General features: G+C 44.7%; 1 protein-coding gene across 4 annotated transcripts in view; it reads right to left on the reverse strand.

The window, feature by feature from the left end:
• Window positions 1-12569, reverse strand: part of SNCAIP (synuclein alpha interacting protein) — a 155500-nt gene that overhangs the window by 52953 nt on the left and 89978 nt on the right. For all 4 annotated transcript variants that reach the window (XM_032425044.1, XM_032425041.1, XM_032425042.1 and 1 more), the window contains exon 3: window positions 9539-9611. In XM_032425044.1, the coding sequence (XP_032280935.1) occupies window positions 9539-9611 (73 nt within the window). The remainder of the gene's footprint in view (window positions 1-9538; window positions 9612-12569) is intronic.

Here is a 12569-nt window from a genome sequence, read left to right on the forward strand (position 1 = left end):
TGAACCAGGGCGAAAGCTACCAAAGATGAGGTTGGGGAAGGTTGTCAGGGGCCAAACTCATTTGGGCATTTCCTGGCCACAACAAAGAATTTTAACAGAAATGGGGTAGCCTGGGGGGATTTCACAGAGAAGTGAAATGATCCACTTTGCAAATTAAAATGCATCCTTCTTCCCACTCTGTGGAAACAGAGGGTGCACAAGGGTTAGTGATGAAGAAATGGGTGAGGACTAGTTCATGCTGTTAACCCAGATGAAACACAAAGGTGGCCTGTCCTAGCTGGTGGCTGAGGAAGGAGATGGAGAGAAGGGAGCAGATGGGCACATACTTTGAGCACAGATGACTCAGGACCTGGTGATAGGCTGATGGGGAGTGTGAGGGAGAGAGAGAATTCTGGCTGCAGTCCCTGAGTGGGTGTATCAGTAAACTGAATGCCCATGACTGAGGGAGCGTCTGAGGAGGAACAAGTCAGGGAATGGGATTCAAGGATTCCTCTTAGAATTCCACAAGACATCCAACATAGACATGCGGCCGGCACGTAAGGAGGTGGCTGGAAGCCCAGGCAAGCAGAAGCAGCATGTAAGTGACATCCGAGGCCATGACAGTGGATGAGCTCCCAACCCAGAGAGACTTGGAGACTGAGAGGAGAGAGGGTCCTATTGAATACAGAAGCCCCACTTGGATATTTGAAGTCCAAGTAAAGAAGGAGGAGGACTTGCAAAGGAGATAAGGAGATGTCAGAATATTGGTAGAAAAATGAGGAGATAGGTGGTATCACAAAGCCAAGAGAGGAGAATGCTTCCAGAAAGGAGCGGTCAATAGTCTCAAATAGGGGCCAAGAGAGAGGAGAGTATCCGTGTCAGCAGATGTGACAACGTGGAAGTCGTGGCCTTCCCTAGGGAGGTGGAGGTCATGCTGGAGATACTTCAAGTGAAGGAGGGGGGAGGGCTGGAGATGGGGGTTCCCCTAACTCTTTATAGTAGGTTGGCTGTACTTGGAAGGGGGTAGAGGGGGCTGGGAGAGGAAGGAACAGAGAACCAGGGTGGGAGTCACCAGAGGGGGTATTGTTTGTTTGCTTTTTTCTTTAAGAGAGGGAGAGAGTGAGCACGCATGCAGGGGTGGGACGTTGGGGGGAGGGCAGAGGGAGAGGGAGAGAAAGAATCTTAAGCAGGCTTCACACTCAGTGCAGAGCCCTACGTGGGGTTCGAACTCACAACCCTGAGATCATGACCAGAGCCGAAATCAAGTCTGATGCTTAACCGACTGAGCCACCCAGGTGCCCCCTGTTTGCTTGCTTTTTAAGACAGGAGATGATCCGAGAGTGTTTGTTGGATGAGGGTAATGACCCCGCAGAGAGAAGGATACGGATGGTACAGACACAGATAAAAGAGGAAAGCTGAAGGATCAAGGTGTCACACCAAATGAAAAGAAGCAAATGATCAGCTGGCTCATACCTCAGTTATGATACAAAAGCCAAAGAAGGGAGGCTTTCTTTCGCCTCGTCACACCTTCATTTGCTCATCCATCCCTCAGATACCCGCAAGGCTCCCGCGTCAGGCGCTGGGGATTCCATAATAAACAAGAGACACAGCACTTAGTCTACTAGAGAAAACTGATAGTAAACTAACATCATATTGCTAATAGTTTTTTGAGACGCAGATATTTAAAGAGGAGGAAACTATAGGGAGCTAGGAAATAATAGAGGAAGCTGGGAGAGCGGCGCTAATATCATCTAGGCTCAAACTGTCCCAAATGGGAACCACTAGACACCTGTGGCTCTTGAGCAGCTAAAATGTGGCTGGTGACCCACGTTCAAATAACAGTTTTGATGTATTGGGTTAAATTAAAGATATTAAATTAATCTCATTGGTTTATAGTTTTAAAATGTGGTTCTTAGAAAAAAATAATAAATCATGTCAGTGGCTTGCATTGTATTTCTATTGGAACGTGGTGGTTTTGGGAGTCAGGTAAAGGGGTCCTGAGGAGGTGAAGCGGGAGGTGGAAGAAGGAAATGTCACGTGGAAAACAGAGCACACTGGAAGAACTGAAGAAGGTTCCCTGATGCGGCAGCAGACTGTGGGGGGAGGGGGCATGCGAGGAAGCTCGCAGGAGAAGATCACTCAGGGCCCTAAAGGCCACAGGAGTTTTCCACTCTATGTCTTGAGAACCCCCTTGGGGAACTATTGCTTGGTTTTGAGCTCGGAGTGACACTCATCACGGACACTGGGTGAGCACCAGCGTGTCCTAAATCAGTGCTCCTCAAACTTGAATATGCACCAATCACGTGGAGAGCTTGTTACAAAATGCAGATTCTGATCCGGGGGTCTGGAGGGAAGGTCTGAGAGTCTGCCTTTCCAAGCTCCCAGGTGATGCCCATGGTGCTGGCTCTGGCCCTGGGCCACTCTGTGAGGTGCCCCCAAAGGGTCTGGACTTCTGCAGTCACTCTTGACTCTTTCCGAGGATCCTTCAACTATGAGATTCTAGGATTGTTTCTATGACTTGAGTTTCTTTTATCACTTTTATTTTTTTAAGGGAAGAGTCAGAGCAAAGGAGGTGTGTGGACAAAGAGGGCTCATTTTTTTTTAAGATTTTATTTATTTATTTGTCAGAGAGAGAGAGCACAAAGCAGGGGGAACAGCAGGCAGAGGGAGAAGCAGACTCCCTGCTGAGCAGGGAGACCGATGCGGAACTCGATCTCAGGACCCTGGGATCATGACCTGAGCCGAAGGCAGATGCTTAACTGACTGAGCCATCCAGATGCCCCAAGGAGGGCTCATTTTAAATGGGAAGATAGAGTGCATTTAATTTTGGGAGACAAAAGAAAAAGGAGATGTTTCCAGCCAGAAGTGGGATGCTCTCAGAGATGCTATGAAGTTCCAAAACTAGTATCCCCTTAACACACACTCACACTTCTGCCTTGGATTGGGAAGACAGGACTAGGAAACCAGTCTCCCTTACGACAGGAACGAACTTTGGAGGCCATGCAAGGTACAAGGCACTTGGCTTCGGTATCACTTCTTCCTTGTCGCTCAGCTTCAAGTCTTTCCCTTCCTGCCTAAATGATGCTTATCTCCCTGATTCCGAATTTGCATCCTTGCCTCCTGCACACTTCCTTGAAATCACTTCTACCAAGATTTCTGTATCAATTTTGAGGGTGCGAAACATGTTTCTCAGAGTCCAATAAAAATAAACTAAATCAGGGGAGAGGAGACTGGGTCCTCTTCCCCTAAGGTTCCTCTCCCTTTACATTGTCTCATTTCTTTCTTAATTCCCCAATGCTAGTAAAGTTTTAGAACACCAGGGAGCTGTGGCGCTTGTAGCTCTGGCTAAGGAAAGACAAGAAATGTGCAAATGAAGAGAGCAAGGGCCAAGCGTGCGATGTATTGATGCTCTGCTCCTTCGAGCCCCTTACGTTACTTGCAACACTACCAGAGTTTTACTTTTAACTTTTCAATAGCCCCCCTGCTCCTGTCTTGCCCCATACTGACTTGTAGCCTTTCTCTCAGAAACATAAGCTAAGTGTTAATGGATTAAAGGCAGAGATGGTCTCTCCCTCTGGACAGAGGGCGCAGGTGTATGCTTTCACAGGTAAGTTCCGGGCTTTACTCGACATGATGGCCACGCATGTTCCGTAGCAGCAGATAAAACTTTCCCTGCATGGTGATTGTAACCGAAACAAAAACTAGGCCTCGGGAAAAGAAATTCTAGAAAGAAATAGAGTCACATTTTGTTTTGGTGGCAGGATTAGCTATAATTTTTGCTTTTCATTTTTTATAATGAATGATAAGTAAGATTTTGTTAAAGAGAAATAAAAATAAGTGTTTCTCTTGATAACATTCTCATCTAGAGGTTTTGCTGTGGTTAGATAAACTGGGATTTTTGTCATAGGTGTTCGATTCTTTGCTGTCCTGGGTTGAAGTGTTTGTTTTTTTAATCGAGATCTTAGAAAACGTGTTTCCCTATTCTTTGGAGTCCATTTTGCAATATATCAGATGAGATGGAGTCATCAGCAGGCTTTTCAAATTTAAACTGCCCCACCAACCTTCACTTATAAGCTTTTAGCATTAAACCTTAATAAAATCGAAAATAGAGGGTTTACATATTTAGCATCATCAGCTATGTTACAGAAGGGTCAACGGGATAAATTTCACGTCAATTTACTATTTTTGGTGCTGGCTGAAATCCTTGAACATCTTAGAGAAACCACATATTTTCAAAGGTTTAGAGTTTGTCACAAAATCTGCATTCTGAGGGGCTAAAAATATAGCAAATCTGCAATGCTTTTACATCTACCACCAAAATGCCTTTTACCAGATAGATATCAGATACGAAGTTCAAAAAAGAATGGCTCTCCTTTACTCACTGTCACGCAAATTTTCGTCCATATTATGTAGGTATTAAAATTCGTTCAGAATTTCTTCTCAAACACATGCCGGGGCCATTTATTACTGTTGTATAACCGAGTTTTCTCTCCTTGGCGCATCTCGTTCTCGGAGGCCGAGCTGCATTAATATTTATCTGCCTTCTTTCATGAGAAAATTATCCAATGAGCTTAGCGGATACATAATTCCAAAGAATCACAAGACACTTAAAGCACCGTGAATTGAAAGGAATGTGTATTTGAATGTCCAATTAGTTAAAGAAAACTCGAAGTCAATGAAACTGAATCTGTTGGATTTGAATACCATATGTCGCTGTATTTTAGCCCTCATTCGGAGAAGACCGGAGGGCAGAGTTAACAGTCCCTGCCTTGCGCCGGCCCCTTCTCCTGCACGAGCAGTGGGGATTAAGCAGAGAATACTTGCGAATGTTTCACAAATAACTTCCTTGGAGACGTGCAAGTTTTTCACACATAACTTCCTTGCTGCTAATCCCTGCTTCGCACTAGTAGCCACACGTGTCCTTGGACGACAATTACTCAGTTGACTCAACTTCATAAGGCTCCAGAGTCAGCACGGCTGGTTTTAAAGACTTGCCAGCTCCAGGACTCTGGGCAAGTGATTTACCCTCTAGGCGTCTTGGTTTCCTCATCAGTAAATTGGGCATAGTCATGGTCCTCCCTCAGAGAATCATCCTGAGGACAAAGAAGCTGTTTATGGAGGACTGGAAGAACACCTAAGAAATAACGAGGAAACCTCAAGAGAGGCCAAGTCTGTTCTCAAGTGTCCGATTTCTAGCTCTTCACTTCCCTCTCCTGCCTTCTTGTGGTCTCTGCAATACCTTCGCAGGTCTTTTCAGAACTTTTCTCACAGAAATGTGAAGCTCGGTCATAGTGCAGTGTCATGGGTAGAGGACAGTTTAAAATATTACTCCTGTCAGAGGAAAGTGCAGATTTCAATAGGAGTCAAAGCCTTCAGCTAAAGGAAGCGCACCTCTAGGGCACACTCGTGTGCGTGGGACAGCTGGTGGAAGGTAGTGGGACGCTGCCCCAGGCTTCTGACCACACTGCCATTTGCCTTTCTCGGACCCCACCATAGCGTGGCCCAGGGTCTAGGGATGAAGGGGGGTGAGCTCTGGGCTGGATGTCTCACAGAGAGGCTTCCAAGGCCACCAACAGGCTCCTCTGACGTTCCTGCTCCTCTCAGGACACTTGAGAAACAGGCAGAAAGGACAGGCATGAGCGTTGTCTCTGAAGCTCACTTGGGAAGGCAGGACAGCTAGGTGGGGAGTCCTGGAGGCTGACCTGTGGGGCTGGCAGGCTCTCCTTAGACCACGCAGGGAGCAACCTCGGGTTAAGTTCTGAGGGCTCCACTTTAAGGAGGACGCTGGTCATTTGCAGTCATCCATGAGAGAGCAAGAAGGATGAGCAGGATAGACTTAAAACCATGGAGGGAAATTTCAACCTGGAGAAGACAAGACCAAGAGTGACTGCCATCTTTAAACACGTAGGGGCACCTTGTCCAGGAGGGGTTGCCCTTCTCCATGGATCCAAAGGAAGAACCAGGGATGAGGGATGGTAATTTGAGGGACACTGATTTTGACTGAATGAAAAAATGAGCTTTTATGGATAGGCCGCGCCTCATGAGACTGTGAACTCTCTGTCACTGGAGCCGTGAAGTATAAGCAGGATAATTAGAATCCTCTTTGAAGATCTGATGGATTTTGGACTAAGTGATTATTATTAGTTTTTTTTTTTTTTTTTGTCTTCTAAAAAACTTTTTATTTGTAAATAACTTTTTCATATGTAAATTTATAAAAGTGTTAAAATATATAATCAGCACAAAGAACACCTGTATAAATTTTATCCTTATTCAAAAATTTCTAGCATTTTACCCATTTACTTTATTATTTGCCCTCTCACATGCTCTCTCTCTCTCCAACTGGATGATTTTTGGGTCCCTTCTTCTGTTGAGAGTTACGATTCTACACACCAAGGCTTCTTCCCAAGTAATGAGATTTTAGAAAAATTGAAATCCTGCTGGCGGTGCTTTTCATGGCACTTAGCATAAAACCCAAATCCGCATACATGATCGATAGGGCCCTACAGAGTCTGACCCTGACCATCTCCCAGACCTCATATCTTCATTTTGATCACCCTGCTGCAGATTGGTTTTCTTTTTCTTCTTCCTCATACATGCTAAGCTCATTCCTGGCTCAGGGCCTTTGCACTTGCTAGTTCCTCTGCCTTCAGTGATCTTCCCTGGTTATCGACTGGCTGGGTCCTTCTAAGACTCTCAGACCCCCGCAAGTGCCCTCCTCCAACTCCTACAAGTTACTCTATCACATTGCTTCGAGTTACCTCTTATCACTGGGTGAAATGATCTGGTTTATTTTTTCGTCACTCCCTAGAACATAAACATCACGAGAACGGGGGCCTCGTCTATGTCTTATTTGTTACCACGTCCTGAGTGCCTATGACAGAGAAATATTGTTATCTGCTGAACGAATAAATAAAAGAACAAATGGGCCCAAGAACATCTGATCAAGGGCTTGTTAATGCAAGGATGAATGGTAGCATTTGACAACCTACACAAAATAGAAATCGCTTAACAAACTTGAGAAAGATAAAGAGGCGGAGTATATTCTAAGTGACAGGAGGTTTGTGGAAAAGTTTTTCCAGTGGGTGCCCCATCCAAAAGAAGGTGTGGACTCTTCTCAGAGGCCAGTGTGCCTTCTGTTTCCATCTGTTTGAAAAGATTACCATAAAGATGGAAATTTGCAAGCCCTCCTGGGTGGTTGACATGGGAAGACTGGAGGGATGCCAAGGCTATTTCTACAGCTGCATGTCCTAGGAGTGAATCAAGAATGGCTCAGTTCTTTCAGAAACTAGCTGTGAAAAATCTTTACTATGTTGAAATTTCTTTTAAAGGAGCTCACAGATAATCTACAGTGATGCTAGAGAGAGATGGATTTTTCTATGTGTTCTTTTTCTAGAATCACTCTGGTTCTATTAGAAAGTGGTTTGACGGCCTCCAAATGAAGTGTCCATGTGATTCCATTGGAGGTGTACACATGATTCCATTAAGAGGCCTGAGTCTTGCCCACAGGCCACAGGCATCCATTTCTTGTCAGGTCTAATTATTGCCAATGACCTTGAGCACTGGGTCTTTGCTCTGAGTGAAGTTTAAAGGCTTCTGAACTTGAAACTGCCTCCTTCTCAACCAGAGAAGAAATGTCCAATATCACCTATTGTGCAAGTGGCGAGAAGTCACACGACCTGGAGAAAATGGGATGAACCAGCCCCAGGAAAAATTATTTTTAAAAAGCTTTGCTTAATTCACTTACCTTGGTAAGCAAGAATAGCTACTGAACAGAGAAGAGAAATTCACCGCTTAATCAATGAGGGAGAATGCTGATTTTTAAATTTTTAAAAGGCTAATACCATAAAACTAAATGAATGCCTCGAAATCAAGCTATCTGAGGGGAAGTGTATGCAATGGATAAGAGAACCCACTCCAGAGACAGACTTGCTGCGGTGTGAATCCCAGCTCTGCAACTTAACTGCTTGTGACTCTAGGCAAGATATTTAACTTCTCTGCTCTGTGCCTCAGTTTGCCCACCTCTAACATAAACATCGTAAGTACTCAGCTCATGGGGATTTTGGGATTAACTGAGTTAACGTGAGTGAAGGGCTTACCATAGGACCTCCCACACTGAGCACGATGCAAGTGGTTGCTATTATTTCTTCTCTCTTACTCCCCACCTCTAGTTAAAGAAGAAAATCCTGTATCTACAAAATAACTTCAGATACATCACCTAATTTTCATCCTAACTGTGCCTGGTAACATTGGCGGAACAAGCTTCTTCTTTATTTTGTAGACGATCAGTCTCAGGCTCTAGGCTGTACAGCTGATAATTGACTGAACCCTAACCTGAACTCAAGTCACTGCCCCCAGTCAACAATCCAACTTGGAACCTGGCGATGCCTCGTTAGGAGGCACATCCCTAGAGCCTCGTGGCCAAAGCCTCCGTTAAACACGACAGAAACTTGAGTGTGTTTGAAATTTAAAAAACAGAAACAACCCCCAAACACTGAAGCATTACTTTCACTCACAAAAACACAGAGATAAACAAACCTAGAAAGACTGATTATTTGCCCCATCTCATCTAAGCAAAATGTCAAAAGAAAGCGAGCCGTCCAGGAAACAAATAAATTAGCTTTGTGCAAGTCCTTTCAGTGAGAACAGCCTAGAATTCTAGTAGCTGTCCAGGTAAGGGCCATCTATTTATTTTGAAACACGATACACATAATCGGAGGATTATCTTGAGCCTTCCATAGCCCACGGTTCTCAGGATTCAAGCTACTATCAGAAGAGGTCCAGCTTTGGCACGATTAATGGCGATGCCTTACAGTAATTACTTCGAGAAATAATAAACATCCTTCCATAGTTTAACGCCATGGTATCGCCCCCATCGACATCCTTTTTCATTTTCATTTTTGCCCATCACGGAGAGAAAAGGAGAGAGGCTTAATTTGATTTACAGAGGGAAAAACAATGCTGAATGTCCTTCTTTTTTTTTTTTTTTTGCCAGGGGTGGGGGTTTGTGTAAGGAGAAAAGGTCAACCAGCTGGTTTTCATCTATATGCCATAATTCTCTGTTTAGTTTACACTATTAAACTCCAAAGCTTTGCTTTAATCTTAACTGTTACAGTATGCCTTCTTGCAGATCCTATCATGTCGCATCCCTGATAGGGTTTCAGACTGGCGAAGCACCATTCCCCAAGCTGGTCCTGGCCATATGGGTAGAGAATGCATCCAACATTTTTTCATTGGCGCCTGCATCATTATGTTTTGTCACCAATGGTTTCTCGGGTTTTCAGTAAATTGCTGCGTATTCTGTGGTTTGGAGCTGTCGAAATGACGGCCTCCATCTAGCTGTATACAACCGCGTCCTCATTAGGGCCTCCCCGTCCTGTTAGCCTTTGGAGGGTGACCTGACATCTGTTTGCAGAGGGCGTGTGTGTAGGGGGGAGGAAGGGAGAGGCCGTAAGAAAAAGACAGAAGGCAGGAGCAAGGAGTGTGAGGGGGAAACAGCTCCCTGGAGTCCTCCACTCTCTAGGAGTCCGGGGCAGGAAGGGGGATGAGGAGAGAGACGTACCTGATCTGTCTTCGCTCTGCGAATCACATCTTCGGCACAGTTCTGGGATGGTCTTCAGCGACGTGACTGAGTACTGAATGGCAAGCCAGAGGACAAAGGGAAGAAAACGACACTTTAAAACGAGAGCGTCACATTCACTCAAATTGGCCAGAAAAAGCAAAACACAAGAAGCGATACTTGAGTACACCACGGATATATCCAGAAAGTCTGTCTAATTTTATCTGAAATGGGCTGCTTTAGGGATCTGGCTGCATCCCAAGCTCCACCTAGAAGCATTGAAGTAGATGCACATTAAAAGTGGCTACATGCCCCCCTCCCCACTTTCACACGCAAGGTGTGGCCAAGCAGGCATTCTCTCTCCTGTTACTTCTACTACTGATGGAGGATGGAAGAATTTTCTGGCTCAAGAGTTTCCAGAAGGTGTCCAGAATATTTGCATTTGGAATCCGGGTGTGAAGAGCCGAAGAGAGGAGGCCCCGGCTTCCAGCAGCACCCAGGGCTGCCAGGAGCCTTACGTGTGCCCACGCTGGCTGGACTACGTAAAGGTCCCTCATGTTACCACCTGCCAGAGATGTCACTGGGTGGCATCTGTGAGCTCCATGGGAAATACCGGGGGAAATGTTATGAGAAGCAAGAGGAGCATGGTTCTGTGTCTGCAAGCTAATCTGTTTCATGTATAGATTAGTCCGAACTGAAAGAAACCACCTCCCAGCATCAACCCAGTACCAACTCAGGGACCAGCTCTCAGGATAACAAATTACAACACGAGGGGGCATAAAATCAGATGAGCTAAAACAAATGTAAAATCAATAGCTATGATTTATGGGGACTATGTTTGATGCCATTCCATCTTTCTTTAGAGAAGGATGTTTTAAAACAAAATAGATAGGATGAACTATTTCTTTAATCAAACAACTGTCTTGAATCACACATTAATCCCTAAAAGATGGCTCCCTAAAAATATCTTGCTCTGTACCTTTGAGAACGATGTTCTTATGGCAATGAGAATGTATTATAAATTACTTAGACTGCTGCAAAATTTGGGGGGGATTGAGAACAAATCTTTAATCTGAAAGAAAAATGATCATGGGAAGCTCATTAGGATTATTCTAGCATTACAAGTGAGGAATGTGTAATAAGGACACATTTGTCAATAAGAAGGTACTTTAGTTAGCTTGATGTTGATAAATGAAGCCAAGTGTCTACATCGAGACCCCCCAGTGCTTCCTCCATGATGTCAGGACAGCAAAACTGAGGGAGGGGCAGTGGTCGCTTGCCAATCGCCTGTCACAAACAAATTAAATTTCCAGTTCTTCCAAGTGAAAAATGAAATCTCAAATGACTAATTAGAGAAATTACTCTTACCTGTCTGATGCAATAATACCCAGTTTATGGTGCCCATTCCTTAGAGACTACAGCGCCTTTAGTCAATCTACTCACATACTCAGAAGGAGGGAGGGCTCTCAAACCAAAAATGAACTTAAGGCATTTTTCCCCTTTTGCTGTATGCTCTTTGGGGGCTGGGGTTAACATAGGTACAGAAGGCGTTTTTCTTGTTACTAATAAGGTACCTTACGTTCCTGGCCAAGTACAAGCTCTCCAAGGAATCTGGTAGCTTCTTGAGACCAGCTGGTACAGGTTAAATAATTACACAGTTTATAATTCAATTAAAATGAGGCCTTGTGTTTCAGCTGCTATGTGCCCCAGGAAAACACCCCTTGGCAAAGTCTCACCCCCTCTCCTTCTGTTTTGTTCTGTTTTTCTTCCAAGGCAAAATGTTAGAAAGAGGGAATTTAAGATGGATTGTGTTGAAATATAGTTAGTGATAAATTCAGTAAGGTCGCTCACTGGGCTTAATGATATATATTTGATTAACCTGGGTGTGTTGCTGTCTGCATTTTCAGCCATGTGCATCCTAACTGCTACCTCTCGCTCCAAAGTGAGGCATGTCAGAATCTCTGAATTATTAGCTGTACATTCAGCTCTTCCTCTGTGACCTCAAAGGTCCGTAGCATGCAGTAACTCGTCATGTAATAAGGTTTAAACTGGAGCAGCGCAGGTCGCCTGGTTGGTGTGGGGACTGAGTTACAGGCAGAGGACTAGCCTCGCTGAGCCCCACCCACTGCCTCAACCTCCATCCCGCGTGGCAGCTTTGCCTCTCCACCCCCGGCATACAGAAAGTCACGTTTGTGAAGTCAGACATCTTAATTCATTGGGAATAATGACCTTGAAGAAAAAGTCATACGCTGCTCCTGGTCATGAAAATTACAAGGGTGCTACAGCAATCTGAGAAAAAGATGACGCATTGGCCAGAAAATCAAAGTTCTGGATAACTGTAAGGGTATAGGGAATGTCGAATTCAGCAAAGACTCCAACCTACACTGTGAACAAATCCACCATCCTTTATAAAGACACAAGGAAAACATCCGTTTGTGTATTTGCTTCAGTAAGCACACACACTGCTCTTTGGATAGAACATAAAGCTTAAAGAGAATGCTGTATGGTTAGGTCATGATGGGAACTGTAGCCGTGGGAACACCCAATTCACAAAACCAACATGCAAAAACATTTTCATATGTGCACATTCAGGAATAAGCAAATGACCCAGGAAGTCTCCCTTACATAAGTGCATTGTATTACCATCTGGGAGCTGAAAGGGAGGGCTTCCCAGGCCCTCATCCCAGTGCAAAGGACAGATGGCCTTTCATAAGGAGTTGTCTGATCGCCAACCCACCTCATTCCTCGGACAATGGCCAGCTCCCTGGGCAACAACTACTGTCATTTTGGCCCTACCAGAACCAAAGCCAATGTGTCTTCCCTGTCTCTTGCCCCCAACCCATGCCTTTGTATTCTGTTCCCTTGATAGCTATTATTCTTGGGTGATAAGAGAGAGGGGGCTTGCAGATGATTCAGAAGCACCATATTTCCTGGCTCTGTGTTGCTCTAATTTATTCTTTAAAAAAAAAGTCTTCCAGAGGTTAATCCCACAGAAATAGCCTTTGTGAACCAAACTTCATTTCCACTCCTCTAT

Source organism: Phoca vitulina, unplaced genomic scaffold (assembly GCF_004348235.1).
Source record: "Phoca vitulina isolate PV1807 unplaced genomic scaffold, GSC_HSeal_1.0 scaffold32, whole genome shotgun sequence".
Classification (NCBI taxonomy): domain Eukaryota; kingdom Metazoa; phylum Chordata; class Mammalia; order Carnivora; family Phocidae; genus Phoca; species Phoca vitulina.